This window comes from Nycticebus coucang, chromosome 9 (genome assembly GCF_027406575.1).
Source record: "Nycticebus coucang isolate mNycCou1 chromosome 9, mNycCou1.pri, whole genome shotgun sequence".
NCBI classification, from domain to species: Eukaryota; Metazoa; Chordata; class Mammalia; order Primates; family Lorisidae; genus Nycticebus; species Nycticebus coucang.
Genome location: NC_069788.1, coordinates 37,628,913 through 37,645,358, shown reverse-complemented (window position 1 = coordinate 37,645,358; position 16,446 = coordinate 37,628,913). Strand labels below are relative to the sequence as shown.

The 16,446-nt window shown below is 45.9% G+C and overlaps 1 protein-coding gene across 1 annotated transcript; it reads right to left on the bottom strand.

The window, feature by feature from the left end:
* Window positions 1–166: 166 nt before the first annotated feature.
* MED20 (mediator complex subunit 20) lies at window positions 167–16,419 on the bottom strand. Its single transcript, XM_053601994.1, has 4 exons — window positions 16,136–16,419; window positions 11,648–11,802; window positions 5,455–5,708; window positions 167–2,113 (listed from the first exon to the last, which is right to left on the bottom strand). The coding sequence occupies exons 1-4, from the start codon at window positions 16,147–16,149 to the stop codon at window positions 1,898–1,900; spliced, it is 639 nt and encodes a 212-aa protein (XP_053457969.1). The 5' UTR covers window positions 16,150–16,419; the 3' UTR covers window positions 167–1,897.
* Between the last annotated feature and the right edge of the window lie 27 nt (window positions 16,420–16,446).

The following is a 16,446-nucleotide window of genomic DNA, read 5'->3' as shown; positions in this document are numbered from 1 at the left end:
AAGAGTGCATATCTACCATATTCAATATTTGTATATTTTCAGGAACATATTATGTTCAAAATCCTTCCTATATGTTGTTTCATTCCATAAAAGATTTGAGGCAGCCTACAGAAAAATACAAGTAGATAAATCTGGACAAGAACAATTATAAATCAGAAGGCCCAAAACATAAGATTTGTCCATTTTATTGTTGTAAATGATATCTAAAACATACCATAATATAAAAAAGCAAAAACAAAATAAGCAACAACAAAAATGGGGACGTTAGAATGAAAAACACAGATGACAGGTCCTATAGTTATGAAGTTGAACTGAGCTTCCTGCCACCAAAGCTGGACAGGAAACATGACAAATACCTGACTCCTGTTGCACAGGCTTTAGATCTGAGCACTTAGATCTCAAAATGTCTCTTTGGATGCCTTCAGTAAGGCAGAGTAAGTATCCTTGATAACACTATACTATATGTTACCCATTTTCCTAAGACCATCTCTGTGTATTTCAACTTTAGCCTGGCTAAATATTCCTGTAGCAGAAGTTGGGTAGGCAGGCAGTGTGGTCAAATGAGTAGCTTGGATGCTCAAACAAGAGAAAAAGAAAGAGCTCAGGAAACCATGAAGCAGGGGGCAAGTACCAGATCAACTGTTTTAAGCTCTCGGTACATGAGAACTGAAGAGGCCTCAATGCTGAGACTTAGATAAGGAATTGATTTCCCAGTATGATTAATCCAACTGAGTTCAAAGTAACTCTGGGACCAGCCCTAATCCCAAGACAGCTCATAAACACATACCTTAGTTACAGAGGGTATTAACTGCAAAATAACAGCCAACAGCATTGCTGGGAGTGTCCTTTGAGCTCCACGTAGCAGAGGCCACTAACTGGGACCTTGCATCCATATTCTCCAAATCCTTTAAGTCATAGAACCTCCTGAGTTTAAACTGGGCATATGACTGCCCAGATAAGCGGCTCTGCCCCAGCATCTCTATCAGCAAAGTATGCCAGCCACAGTGATGTCTTTTTCTGGCTCTTCCTCCCCTCCTATTATCCCCCTCCTTTCTCCTCTCCCCCAGTGGAATGAAGACATGGAGCTGATGAGTCTGCTTTAACCTTGTGGGTAAGGACAACATATTGGGAATGGCTGACTAACAGGACAGAAGGAAACCAAATTTCTAATGACCTTGTAGAGTTAAATCTGCTCTAGACTGAGTACCTCTGTACTATTAGATGAGAGAAAATCAACTTTTATCTAGTAAGAGCCCCCGTACTTTTGGTTCTCTGTTACAGTAGTTCTGCTTACAGCTTAACAGAATTCACAACAGAAGCGAAAAACATCAGGAGAGTTCAAAGGATTCAGGCAATACCCAAAGAAAGTCAATTCACAGATCACTTTAGTAAACAGGTCAGAAAATGATAATCAAACAAGTCTCCCACTCCATCTACAGGATAGAGGCCAGCCACACCCTGAGTGGAGGAAGAGGCTTTTATTACGGCACAACCTTAACACAAAACATAGCTTGTCCATTGCAGGCCTAGGCCAAGCCCTCAATAGCTGAGGATGCAAATGGTTTTCCCTGCCGACATTAGGCAGGGACACCCCTGTCCTACCTTTTTCCCTAAAGCAGGAAAGGTCCAAACTTCTCCATTCTTCATAATTACCATTCTTGAAGACAGGTCAAATCCAGTAAGGCATGTGTAAAACAGCTGTTAGGGGGCTGTGTGTGAGGGTCAAGGGACAAAGAGTACAGAGCCCCCGAACAAAAGCCACAGCTAGGAACTGGAAATAAGAAAGTAGCCTCCACTTCTACACAGAATTTCTGGGGTCCAGGAACCTGAGAGTACGGCACCTGCTCCTCCTCTGGAGTATCCCTGGTGACAGAGCTTAGCTGGCAGCTGCCAGTCACTAACGAATCCCAGCCACTGGAACCTGCTGCTGCTTGCGGATCTTGTTGAAGAGTTCCATGTACTGGACCATGGTATCTGCTGGGCCATAGATGGCATCATGTCTGTTCCCAAATACTGCAGGAGCTCCTGGAGTGTGGCTGCCAAGAAAACTCTGTAGGAACTCGAGCAGCAGGCTCCAGCAGTCACTAGCTACCACACAGGGACCATACTCCACCTGGGAACCAAAAGAACAATGAATGAGGGTGAGTGACACCAAGTACAACATCCAATTCTTTTTTTTTTTGTCACCCTGAATAGAGTGCCATGGCATCATAGCTCACAGCAGCCTCAAACTCTTGGGCTCAAGAGATTCTTTTGTCTCAGGCTCCCAAGTAGCTGGAACTACGAGTGCCCACCACAACGCCTGGCTACTTTTAGAGATGGAAGCTTGCTCTTGCTCAGGATGGTCTCAAACTCATGAGCTCAAGCAATCCATCCTCCCCAGTCTCCCAGAGTGCTAGGATTACAGGAGTGAGCCAATGTGCCTGGCCTAAGATCCACTTCTCTTACACCTCCTGCCCCATGCTCACATCTTCCTCAACCCTAAGCCAGAAACACGCATCTTCTATCATGGTGCTCATCCGCAGGAAATATTCAGCCCGGACATTAGGGACTCAGCGTGCCCAGCATCATTCCCTTTAGGCATCTCTGATGTTCTCATCCTGAATATGAGCCAACTCACAGCCCTCCCCACTACACCCAGGGGCAGATCTGCCCCCCCCACTTTTTTGAGACAGAGTCTCACTATGTCACCCTCGGTAGAGTGCTATGGGGTCACAGCTCACAGCAACCTCCAATTCTTGGGCTTAAGCAATTCTCTTCCCTCAGCCTCCCAATTAGGTGGGACTACAAGCGCCCACCACAACGCCCGGCTTTTTGTTTCAGTTGTCATTGTTGTTTTAGCAGGCCCAAGCCAGGTTTGAACTGACAGCGCCGTAACCAATGTGCTGTGGGTGCCAAGCCAGACACCGTTTGATTATCTTAGATCTGTGTAGTTCTCTGCTATGCAGGGTAAGGATTCAAGGAGAGCTCAGGAAACTTCTGAGAGATAAAACAGAGATAGAAAAAAAATGGGTGGTAGGTGTGGGGTGAAGGTGGTTCAGTGGAGGACAGAGGAGACACATGAGTCTCTTCAGGACCAAATGCTACTCCCAAGGTAGACCCAGCCTGAGCTCTGGCCCTAAGATTTCCCCAACCAATGTGGCAACGGCCAAAAAATATACATCCTACTTTCTCATCCCTCTCTCTTAATTTTGCACTAGAGAGACAGCGGGAGGAAATGAATAGTGACTGTAAGGAGTTGGTAAGGCGCCGGCCCATATACCGAGGGTGGCGGGTTCAAACCCGGCCCCGGCTGTACTGCAACCAAAAAATAGCCGGGCATTGTGGCGGGCACCTATAGTCCCAGCTACTCGGGAGGCTGAGGCAAGAGAATCACTTGAGCCCAGGAGTTGGAGGTTGCTGTGAGCTGTGTGATGCCACGGCACTCTACCAAGGGCCATAAAGTGAGACTCTGTCTCTACAAAAAAAAAAAAAAAAGAAATAGTTGGTGTGTGTTTATACTATAAGGGTCAGAAATGTGCAGTATAAATAGTGGGTCCCCAGTAGGTCTCAGTCTCCATAAGTACAACATATACCACAAACTGAAAAGGTTTGGGAAATCTCAGCCCCAGAGATTGCCAAGCAGAAATCACCAGGCCCCCCCACCTTTTTATTTTTTTTGCAGTTTTTGGCTGGGGCTGGGTTTGAACCCACCACCTCCAGCATATGGGGCCAGTGTCCTACTCCTTTGAGTCACAGGCGCTGCCCTCACTAGGGCCCTTTTTCCACCTGGGATGCTTTCTGGACTTACCTATTCCCATGTCAATATGTTTTAAGTCCCTACTTAAATTTTGATCCTCCAAGAATTATCACAACCAAAGCTTTTGGCCTAAAACTGCCTCCCTATCCAATCTTTTTTTTTTTTTTTTTTTGAGACAGAGCCTCAAGCTGTCACCCTGGGTAGAGTGCTATGGCATCACAGCTCACAGCAACCTCCAACTCCTGGGCTCAAGTGATTCTCCTGCCTCTGCCTCCCAAGTAGCTGGGACTACAGGGGCCCGCCACAACGCCTGGCTATTTTTTGGTTGCAGCCGTCATTGTTGTTTGGTGGGCCCAGGCTGGATTCCAACCCGCCAGCTCAGGTGTATGTGGCTGGCACCGTAGCCACTTGAGCCACAGGCGCCGAGCTGTCTATCCAACCTTTTTTTTTAAGAGACTGTGACTCATGTCACCCAGTGCAATGGCCTGGTCACAGCTTACTATAACCTTGAACTCCTAGGCTCAAGCAATCCTCCCACCTCAGCCTCTCAGGAAGTGGGGACTTTAGGTATAAACCACCATGCCTGGCTAATTTTTAACATTTGTTTTAGAGACAAAGTCTAGCTATGTTGCCCAGGCTGGTCTCAAATTCCTGGCCTGAAGAGATCCCACCTAGGCCTCCCAGAGCCCTAAGATTACAGGTATAAGCCACTGTGCCAAGCTACAAACTGCCTCTTTTATGGCATTTCTTAAATTAACTTCAAAAATAGTTTGTATGCCTTGTCTCTTAATAAATCACAAATTTTCAAAAGGCAGTCCCTATAAGCTACTAGTATTTTTATCTCAGCACTGGGAAATTTTGGAACTCTTTTTCTGGAATGGCCATCAGAGCTGTCATCTTAAGGTCTGACAATTAAGTTAGTGAACTCATCCTAGAAAAAAGTGCTTTGAAGGTAGAGTAGGCACTGGCATCAGTGTATAGCTTCTCACGGGAAGTACTTCAAAGGTAACCATAGTGATATTCAGCAATGAGGTCTGCAGTACTTTTTCTAGGATGTGTTTATGAACTTAATTGTCAGACCTCATATATTTAGGCTCACAAAATGAAGTAAGCTCCCATACAACCCTTTCCACCATGAAAAAAAGTAGATAGTAGGGTGGCACCTGTGGCTCAAGGGGTAGGGCGCCGGTCCCATATGCCGGAGGTGGCGGGTTCAAACCCAGCCCCGGCCAAAAAAAAAAAAAAAAGTAGATAGTATATCAAAAGGAAAAGCATATTTTTGCTCCACAACTTTGAAGACTTATCTTAAAGTACACTAAGGAGAGGTGCATAGACACATATGATTTAGGGCCCACCTCCCAAAAGCTGCTCCAAAAGTTGTCCTGGTCTGCTCCAGTCTTTCTTGGGGTGGGTGACTGGTCCCTCTATAAGTCACCTGCCTTCCTTGAATATCCTTCCCTTCTCCCACAAGCCAGCCTTCCTAAGCTTTCTACTTACTATAAACCCAGCCCCTACTGCCTACTTCCCATACAAGGCAAGCAATTCTCTGAATGAGTAAAGGAATGGTAAGAGTCAGAGAAAACACAGATGCTCTGGAGTCAGGGACAAGGCTGACATAAACATCCGTTTGTATTGAGACAGACTGGGCAATCTTTAGAGCCCTCCGTTCAGCAGCCTTCTCAGCACATCCTGCTCCTGTTTCACCAAGGTCTTACCTCCACAGAGATGCCCCGGGCACTGGGCCCCATTGTGACTGTGCCCACCTTCACCAGGAAGTCACAGTACTGGTAACGGGTGCCCCGAGTCTCAATCTTGCTGGCCTTAGCACTCTGGAAAAAGCCCTTAAGCTTCACCATGAGCACATCAAAGTTGGTATCGGCAATAAGGCACGGGCCATTTTCGAAGAGGGCAAAACAGCTCAATGGGTACTCTGAGTTGTGCATCACATACATCAGCTTCCCAGCCTGACCTGCAAGGAATAGAGATCCCACTTGTCACCCAGACTTTCACCAGCAAATCCCAGAACAGAGTCAAATGCACAGAACAAAGCCAGATGGCAATCTTAGTGAAAGGTGAGGAGAATCCTCTGACAGCCTTCTGCGTAGAGGCAGGAAAAGGAGCAGCAGACAAGGCAGCATGTGGTAAAACCCACCCTGTTCTATAGAAAAAGAGGAGGGGCACACAGGGAACTCTGCTAGTGTTGACAATGGTTTAAGATGCTTATTATGACGATTAATAACTCCCACAGAGGGCGGCGCCTGTGGCTCAAGGAGTAGGGCGCCGGTCCCATATGCCAGAGGTGGCAGGTTCAAACACAGCCCCGGCCAAAAACCCAAAAAAAATAATAATAATAACTCCCATAGATGGCTCAGCGCCTGTAGCTCAGTGAGTAGGGCGCAGGCCACATACACCAAGGCTGGTAGGTTCAAGCCCGGCCCAGGCCTGTTAAACAACGACAACTGCAACAAAAAATAGCCAGGCATTGTGGCAGGTGCCTGTAGTCCCAGTTACTCAGGCAGCTGAGACAAGAGAATTGCTTAAGCCCAAGAGTTTGAGGTTGCTGTGAGCTGTGACGTCACAGCACTCTACCAAGGGTGATGTAATAAGACTCTGTCTCAAAAAAAAGAAAAAGAAAAAATAATAACTCCCATAGATTTATGTATAGTCTTTTGTATATTATCATATATAATATGTTAAATAGAAGTAACAGCATTGGGGCATGTCAAATGAAGCAGGTGTTCATTTCTTCTGTTTATCTCTACCTACCTTGACCTCTTCCCTCTTTGACATCTCTAGTAAATGGTTGCATAGAAGCAGCAAAGATGAGTATCTGAGCATAAAGCTGGAAATGCAGGTCAGAGGCAAGTTATAAAGTCTTATCTACCATGCCAAGAAGTTTAGACTTCATCTTGACCACAATGGGGAGCCCTTGGATAATTTTAAGAAATCTAGCCAACTTGGGAAGCAAGCAGCACACTATAGTAGACAGAACTCAGGATCTGGAACCAAAAGATGAAGTTTCAAGGCCCAGCTCACCCCTTCCAGTCTCTGAGAAATGAATCTCCTCATTGATTTCCATAGACTTTTTGCAAGAAGGAGGAAAAGCTATGTATCTAGTTAAGTAGAAAACACAAGAAGGCAAAAATGGAAAGCAAGTTTGCTCTTTTAGACACTGCAAGAGTTTATGGATAGAACGTCACAATCCCAAATATTTATTATTTACTTAAAACAACTCCAACACTGTGCTTAAGGATTAAGGGACATACAAGTAGAGGACTTAGTCCCTAACTTCAGGAAACTGACATCTTATGAGAGATAAGCTAAAAACTTTTTTTTTTTGTAGAGACAGAGTCTCACTTTATGGCCCTCAGTAGAGTGCCGTGGCCTCACACAGCTCACAGCAACCTCCAACTCCTGGACTTAAGCAATTCTCCTGCCTCAGCCTCCCGAGTAGCTGGGACTACAGGCGCCCGCCACAACGCCCGGCTATTTTTTGGTTGCAGTTTGGCCGGGGCAGGGTTTGAACCCGCCACCCTCGGTATATGGGGCAGGCGCCTCACCGACTGAGCCACAGGCGCCGCCCAGGCTAAAAACTTTTAAAAATAAAACAAGTGATTATCTAGAAAAGACTAGAAGTCTTTGGAAGGAAAGGAAGATATCAAAAATGGGCAAAAGTCAGCAGGAAAAGCTTTCATGGAAAAAAGCAGGACTTGAACTAGGATATGAAGAGAGGGTAGTATTCAGACACACAAAGAAGGAAAGACGACATTCTAAGCAGGTAGAAGGGTATCACTAAAAAAGAGGCAGGGTATGTCAGCAGGGGGCGCTGTAACTTCCCTAAACAGGCCTGCACTCTGCCACCACTTGAACATATGCTTTGTGCTGCCAGTTTACAATTTCCATCTTCTTTTTACTCCAGTTCAAAACATTTCAATCAACCAAAAAAAAGAAAAAAAAACAAAATAAAAAAGCCATCCAAAGCTGATTTCATCATTGTATCCCAATGTCTACTTGCTGTAATTACGTACTTAATTCATACTATATGAGTTGAATCTGCAAGCGTTACTGCCTCATAAATATCTTTACAGTCAAATACAACTTTTTTTTTTTTGAGACAGAGTCTCAATTTGTCACCCTCAGTAGAGTGCCATGCTGTCACAGCTTAAAGCAACCTCAAACTGCTGGGCTTAAGCGATTTTCTTGCTTCAGCCTCCCAAGTAGCTGGGACTATAGGTGTTCGCCACAATGCCCGGCTATTTTTAGAGACAAGGTCTCACTCTGGCTCAGGCTATCCACCTACCTCGGCCTCCCAGAGTGCTAGGATTACAGGCATGAGCCACCACACCCAGCCCAACTACGATATTTTTTGTGAAATGAGGAAGGCATTTACAATTGTTATAGACAATAATTTCTTTTATTACAACAAAGTCCTTTCATAACTATACAACATTGTGAAGCAAGCAGAACCAATGTTACTATCCTCCTACAGATGAGGAAAGCTAAGCTAACTGGGTGTCAGCAGCAGCATCAATATCACCTGGGAACTTCTTAGAAATGCAAATTATCCAGGGTCCTTATCTAACAAAAGCAATCAGTGTAACCTGGTTCTGTGTACCCTCTAAGAATCCCCAACAATAAAAATAAATAAATAAATAAAAAAAGCAGGGTGGCACCTGTGCCTCAGTGAGTAAGGCGCCAGCTCCATATACTGAGGGTGGTGGGTTCGAACCTGGCTCCAGCCAAACTGCAAAAAAAAAAATAGCCGGGCATTGTGGTGGGTACCTGTAGTCCCAGGTACTCTGGAGGCTGAGGCAAGAAAATCCCCTAAACCCAAGAGCTGGAGGTTGCAGAGAGCTGTGACACTACAGCACTCTACCAAGGGCAATAACGTGAAACTCTGTCTCAAAAAAAAAAAAAAAAAAAAAAAAAATGCAAATTGTCATCTATCCTCCCTCACTCCCCTCAACCACTGAGTCAGAAATTGGGCTGGGGGGCGGTGCCTGTGGCTGAGCGAGTAGGGCTCCGGCCCCATATACTGAAGGTGGTGGGTTCAAACCCAGCCCTGGCCGAACTGCAACACAAAAATAGCCAGGCGTTGTGGCTGGCGCCAGTAGTCCCAGCTACTTGGGAGGCTGAGGCAAGAGAATCACCTAAGCCCAAGAGCTGGAGGTTGCTGTGAGCTGTGATGCCATAGCACTCTACTGAGGGTGAGACTCTGTCTCTACCAAAAAAGAAAGAAAAATTGGGCTGGGGGCCATAATCTGTGATTAATAGGTCTTCCAGGGAGATAGATGGTGCTAATACTCATCAACTATGAGAACCAGTAACAAAAGCACAGAGCCAGCAAGCAGTACAACTGAAACTTCAAGGCAGGCCCCTTGACTCCACGTTTACTGCTCTTTCCATTCTACCCTGCTGTCTGCCACGAATGTGTTGTCTTCCCAGCAAAACTGTAGGTTCTTCGAAGTAAAGCCCTAATTAACCCACACGAGGTAGTGTCACTAGAAGTAGTATTTTCTTATATCTATGTACAAATATTTTATTTTTCAAATGCCTTCATTACCAGTATCTCTTTGCCTTTCTATTTACTGAAGGCAAACAAATGGTAATACGCAATTTTATCAGTGATGATAATCAGGAACTCAGCATTGCTCCAAGCTACCATTTATTAAAATATTACATGATAATTTCAGTTCTAAATGCTTTGCATGCATTAAAATATTTAATTAGACTGGATGCAGTGGCTCATACTTATAATCCCAATACTTTGGGAGGCTGAAGCAAGAGATCACTTGAGGTCAGGGGTTTGATAACAACATAGGGAGACCTCCATCACTATAGCAAATTAAAAGAATTAGCCTGGCATGATGGTATCTACCTGTAGTCCTCGCTACTAGGGAGACTAAGCCAGGAGGACTGCTTGAGCCCAGGAGTTGGAGGATGTGGTAAGCATACTACTGCACTCCAGTCTGGGTAACAGGGGGAAAAAAACAAAAAGTAACACACATACAAACTTATTTAATTTGCACAAAATTAGGACATAAGCACTATGAGTATCTTCATTTCATAGATCAGAGAACTGTACTGGGAAGATTCCAAAAACAAAGCCCATGCCACATAGTTTCAGCACAAGAAAGAAATACTGAAACAAGTACAGGGTTGGAAGAAAGGAAAAACTAAACAGAACGATCAGACAACCCAAAAGATTAGCAACACAGGAAATCACTAGTATCCCTAGGGCTGAAGGGAAAAAGAGAAGCTATGCCATTGTAAGAGTCAGGAAAAAGGGCAGTGCCTCTGGTCCCATATACTGAGGGTGGCAGGTTCAAACCCAGCCCCGGCCAAACTGCAACAAAACAGCTGGGCACTGTGGCGGGCGCCTGTGGTCCCAGCTACTCAGGAGGCTAAAACAAGAGAATCACCTAAGCCCTTGGGCGGCACCTGTGGCTCAAAGAGAATCACCTAAGCCCAAGAGCTGGAGGTTGCTGTGAGCTGTGACGTTACAGCACTCTACCAAGGGCAACAAAATGAGACTCTAACAACAACAACAACAAAAAAAAAAAGTCAGGAAAAAGGGCTGTCTAGGAGCTAGAACTAAGGACACACAACCATGGCTAGCGACACCATCCAGAGCAGAGAGACAAGAATACCTGTCTCTCTTTCTCCCATCCTCAAATTTTCCCTAATACCTCTTATTAGGTATCTTGAAGAGGTAACTAGGAGAAGGCCTGGAAAACACAGTTTGCAGGGGAAGGGCAGCAAATGGATCTAAGGGAAACTGGCACAAGACTGGCAGAGAAACAGTCACAGATGGCTTGTGGAACTTATCTATAGTTACACCGTTAGTATGTGGCAGAGCCAGGACTCAGGAGTCTTACTCCATGATCACAACTACTGTGCCCACGGTCAAGTTACCAGAGAGACTTTCCAAGACTAAGAGAACCAGGTTGCTTAATTCATATTCAAAGATCCTCTTTCCCATCCTACCACCACCAGCACCATCCACATCCCATCTCACCACTCAACATACTGAAAAGAAAAGTTGATTTATTGGTGAAGGTTATGGTTATGAGGAGGCCACTGGTTAAATGTGGGAAATAGAAAGCCTTTACATAGAAAGTTCTAAAAATTCTAAAGCTCTAAGAAAATCATATACAAAGACTTCTGGGCCTAAAACAAGCCTTTCTCAAACTTGGGAGTACATCTGGGGAGTTTGTTAAAATATCAACCATGAGGTATGCAACAGCAGTAATCTTCAACTTTAACAAGTAACCCAGATGGCTCGGTGCCTGCAGCTCTAGCGGCTAAGGCGCCAGCCACATATACCAGAGCTGGTGGGCTCAAATCCAGCCCAGGCCTGCCAAACAACAACTACAACCAAAAAAAAAAAAAAAATAGCTGGGTGTTGTGGCAGGTGCCTGTAGTCCCAGCTACTTGGGAGGCTGAGGCAAGAGAGAATTGCTGAAGCCCAGGAGTTGGAGGTTGCTGTGAGCTGTGATGCCACAGCACTCTACCCAGGGCAACAACTTGAGGCTCTGTCTAAAAAAAAAACAACAAGTAACCCAGGTAATTTTGATGCAGTTAGTCAGTGACCAACCCTCTAAGAAATACAAGAGAATTTTTGGACATGATGGATATGTTCAGCCATATCCATTGATTGTGGTGCTGGTATCACAGATGCATGGTTAAGTCCAAACTCATGTATGCATTAAGTGTGTACAACTATTTATATATCAACTATACTTAAATAAAGCTTTAAAAAGCCCCATTCTAAGAGATGAAAGACCAAAAAATAATAAATTTTTGCTACCTGTTTAATGATACTACCCTTACCAGAAAAGCAGAAAGACTTCTATGAACCTGAACTCCATACTAGTTTCCAGTCATCCTCAGACCAATCTCACTGACCTTGGCTGCCAAGGGTAGACGCAGCTGTATGGTAAGTTTCACAGTCCACACAAAATGTTCCTTGTTTTTCTGCCCCAAGAATCTCCAATTTCCGAGTGAGGAGCTCCACAGTCTGCTGGACACTCTTGCCCTCAGCCACAGGCATCTGCGACACACTGGAAATAAGAGCACCAAATTATCAATATCCAGAGACATGTGCGCTAAGTCACTAACTCACAGAATCACATCAGGGCAGAAGTTATCTTTTTTTTTTAGAGACAGTCTCACTTTGTCACCCTCGGTAGAGTGCCATGGCATCACACAGCTCACAGCAACCTCCAACTCCTTGGCTTAGGCCATTCTCTTGCCTCAGCCTCCTGAGTAGCTGGGACTACAGGCGCCCGCCACATGCCCGTCTTATTTTTTAGCTGGCCAGGAACAGGTTTGAACGCATCACCCTTGGTATATGGCCCTACCCACTGAGCCACAGGCACTGTCCAGCAGAAATTATCTTAGAGAACATTTGCCCTGAACTCCTCCTCCCCAACTCCATTTTCTTTCTTTTTTTTTTTTTTTTTGAGACAGTGACACTATGTCACCCTCGGTAATCACAGCTCACAGCAACCTCAAACTTTTGGGCTTAAACAATTCTCTGGCCTCAGCCTCCCAAGCAGCTGGGACTACAGGCGCCTGCCACAACACCTGGCTATTTTTTTTGTTGTAGTTATCATTGTTGTTTAGCAGGCCCCAGCTGGGTTCGAAACTGCCAGCCTAGGTGTATGTGGCCGGTGCCCTAACCACTGTGCTATGGGTGCCAAGTCCCCAACTCCATTTTAAAGAGGAGGAAATAGAGACGAACAGTCTCTAAGAGCCTCTCTAAAACTACAGCCCAGGTCTTAGGAAACTCATGCCAGGACAATGAACTTCCTATCATGCCAGCATTTCCAAAGGGTGGCATGTATGCCAAAATGTTCACGTTAAGATTCCAAGTGGCACATAGACTGACCATTCAATAACTGTGTCATACATTAAGAAAGGAATTCCTGGGTGGCGCCCGTGGCCCAAGGAGTAGGGTGCTGGCTCCATATGCTGGAGGTGGTGGGTTCAAACTCAGCCCCACCCAAAAACTGCAACAACAACAACAAAAAGAATTCCTTTTGTAATTCTTTCAGGTCTGACTATATTGAGTTAGTATGTTTTTACCAACTCTTTGAACTTGAGCTGCCCAATATAGTAGCCCAAAGCCACATATGGTAGAGGTAGGTATACTAGACAGTACTGATATAAAACATTTCCACCATCACAGAAAGTTCTATCCAAAAACCCTAGGAACAAAGAGAAACTAGACCTCAAATTTACAATCTTGGAAGTGAAAGGCAACTGGTATTTAAATAATTTTTTTAGGCCAGGCCCAGTGACTCACGCCTAGACTCCTAGCACTCTGGAAGGCCGAAGTGGGTAGATTGCCTGAGATCAAGAGTTCAATACCAGCCTGAGCAAGAGTGAGACCCCATCTCTAAAAAACAGCCAGGCATCGTGGCAGATCCCTGCAGCCCCAGCTACTTGGGAGGCTGAGGCAAGAGGATCACTTGAGTCCAAGAGATTGAGATTGCTGTAAGCTATGACGACGCCACGGCACTCTACCCAGGGAGACAGAGTGAGAGTCTGTCTTTAAAAAAAAAAATGGCTCGGCGCCTATAACTCAAGTGGCTACGGTGCCAGCCACATAAACCAGAGGTGGTGGGTTCAAATCAAACAACGACAACTACAACCAAAAAAAAAAAAAATAGCTGGGTGTTATGGCTGGCGCCTGTAGTCTCAGCTCCATCAGAGACTGAGGCAAGAGAATCGCTTAAGCCCAGGAGTTGAAGGTTGCTTTAAGCTGTGACAGCATGGCACTCTACCGAGGGTGACAAATTGAGACTCTGTCTCAAAAAAAGGGGGGGGGGGGCGGTACCTGAGGCTCAGTCAGTAAGGCGCCGGCACCATATACTGAGGGTGGCAGGTTCAAACCCAGCCCCAGCAAAATTACAACAAGAAAATACCCAGGCATTGTGGCGGGCGCCTGTAGTCCCAGCTACTCAGGAGGCTGAGGCAAGAGAATCACCTAAGCCCAGGAGTTGGAGGTTGCAATGAGCTGTGTGATGCCACAGCACTCTACTGAGGGCCATAAAGTGAGACTCTGTCTCTACAAAAAAAAAAAAAAAAGATAGGCAGTGCCCGTAACTCAGTGGGTAGTGAGCCAACTGCAACAACAACAACAAAATAACAACAAAATATCTGGGCATTGTGACGGGCGCCTGTAGTCCCACCTACTTGGGAGGCAGAGGCAAGAGAATCGTTTAAGCCCAAGAGTTTTAGGTTGCTGTGAGCTGTGATGTCATAGCATTCTACCGAGGGTGACATAGTGAGACTGTCTCAGAAAAAAACAAATAGTACAGGTGGTACTAAGAATCAAGACCATCACAGATGATTGATTTTTGGGTGACTGCAGTATTTTATTATCTACTAAATGAAGGTAGTAGAGTCTCACCATTACTAAAATTGTTACTACTCTCAAAAAAACCACTGCTGGACGAGGCTGATGATGTGTATTATTTTGAAATATAAGAGAATCCTGGCTCGTCACCTGTGGCTCAAGCAGCTAAGGCGCCAGCCACATACACCTGAGCTGGTGGGTTCAAATCCAGCCCGGGCCTGCCAAACAACAATGACGGCTGCAACCAAAAAATAGCTGGGCGTCGTGGCAGGTGCCTGTAGTCCCAGCTACTTGGGAGGCTGAGGCAAGAGAATCGCTTAAGCCCAGGAGTTGGAGGTTGCCACAGCACTCTACTCAGGGCAAAGGCTTGAAGCTCTGTCTCAAAAAAAAAAAAAGAAAAAAGAAAAGAGAATCCCTAATTTGGCCAGGCATGGTGGATCACACCTGTAATCCTAGCACTTTGGGAGGCAGAGGCAGGTGGACTGCCTGAGCTCATGGGTTCAAGACCCGCCTGAGCAAGAGCAAGAGCCTGTCTCTAAAAATAGCCAGGTGTAGTGGCAGGTGCCTGCAGTCCCAGCTACTTGGGAGGCTGAGGCAAGAGAATCACTTGAGCCCAGGAGTTCAAGATTGCTGTGAGCTATGACGCCACTGCACTCTACTCAGGGCGACAAAGGAGACTCTGTATAAAAAAAAAAGAGAGAGAGAGAGAATCCCTAATTTCTACAAGGGAAAGAAGTCCCAGTATTCTGAAAAAATTGATAAGGGTGTCAATGGAGAGTCCCTTTCCTCAGGCTGCCTTCTCCACTGAAAGAGTAAAGACTCTCAGAGTGGCCAGGTGCAGTGGCTTACCCCTATAATCCTAGCACTTTGGGAGGCAGAGGCAGGTGGACTGCCTGAGCTCGGGAGTTCAAGACCAGCCTAAGCAAGAGTGAGACCCCCCCCCATCTCTACTAAAAATAGAAAAACTAGCCGAGTATGGGGGCATATGCCTGTAATTCTAGCTATTCGAGAGGCTGAGGCAGGAGGATCACTTGACCCCAGGAAGGAGTTTGAAGTTGCTGTGAGCTATGAAGGCCACTGCACTCTAGCCTGGGGAAACCGAGTGAGACACCATCTCAAAAAAAAAAAAAAAAAAAAAGACTCCCAGAGTTCCAAGCCTCTGAGCTGCAACCTTTCCACTTCCATTCATCACACATTCCTCTTACACTAGAGGACTCAGAAAAGGATCAGTGTCAACTGTGGGAACTAAAACTGTAATCACTGAGAAACCTGCAAGAGCTTGGTCTACCAAAAGGAAAAGTATTTCCCACACACAAGCTTTTACGTGAAAAGCCACCCCCCCCCCAAAAAAAAAAAGTCCTGAGACCCAGTATCTTGGAACTAACACCTCCAAGAGCACTCTGGGAGGTCCATATCCTTCCCCCAACACTTCACTTTCCAATCACGTAATTAAACATAGTAGAAAACAGTCCTTAAGGGGTACAGTGCCTGGAACCACAATATCCTAACTCCTAATAGCCTCACTTTTACTTTCAGATCCAAATTCTTAAAATGGGCAAATAAGAACCAAATACAGGCTTGTCTAACTACATTTGGTGGTTGGGGGAGAGGCGAAAATCGAAAGAAAAAAAAAAAACCAACAACACTGTTACCTCTTACCCACCCTCTCCGGTCTATCTGTTGTCTTAGTCCAGAAATCCTATTTTTAACCCTGAGATTCCACTCCCGGCAGTACTATGGGCTCACCGGAAGGAGGATGGACTCCTCCCCCCACCCCCCGCCAAAAAAGAAAGGAAGTAAGTACACAACCACAGATAGATAGGTTCATGTGATAAAATCTTTGCCCTCCAGGAGAAAGGGACTCATCGCTGAACAGGCCCACCGGGTGTCCCCTTGTCCACACAACCAGAGGACATTTTGCTCCCGGGGGACAGAGGAGCTTGGTCCCAGTCCTTCTCCCGGAGCCACTGCTGGCTCCGAGGACCCTTCAGAACCCAAGTTGCGTCACCCCCAAATCCCTGCTATCCTACCAAGTCACTCCCATGGCGTCCGGCCAGAGGGTGGCAAAGCAAAAACAGTCGAAATCCAAGGTTGTCTGCCCACATTAACCGAAGACCCTAACGCAACCTCCGTGTGCAGCAGAAGTTCCGGAAATACGTAATACCAGAGCGCCGGTGAACGCGCCTACAGAGAACCGGAGCGATTTGGGGCATCCCGTCGGTGATGCATCTGTGACGTCAACAGACCGCTTCCCGCCCCCAGGTTTGCAGTTTTGGAAATTAGCCTTTGGGTTGGTACCCTAAGCCTAGTTCCACAAAGCTAGCAAAGCGAGGCCCATGCT

Coding starts and splice junctions, on each gene's coding strand:
- MED20 (XM_053601994.1), bottom strand. Junction 5,709..11,647: donor GTCTACCCTTGGCAGCCAAG/GTCAGTGAGATT, acceptor TATTCCTTGCAG/GTCAGGCTGGGAAGCTGATG. Junction 2,114..5,454: donor CCCGGGGCATCTCTGTGGAG/GTAAGACCTTGG, acceptor TTTGGTTCCCAG/GTGGAGTATGGTCCCTGTGT.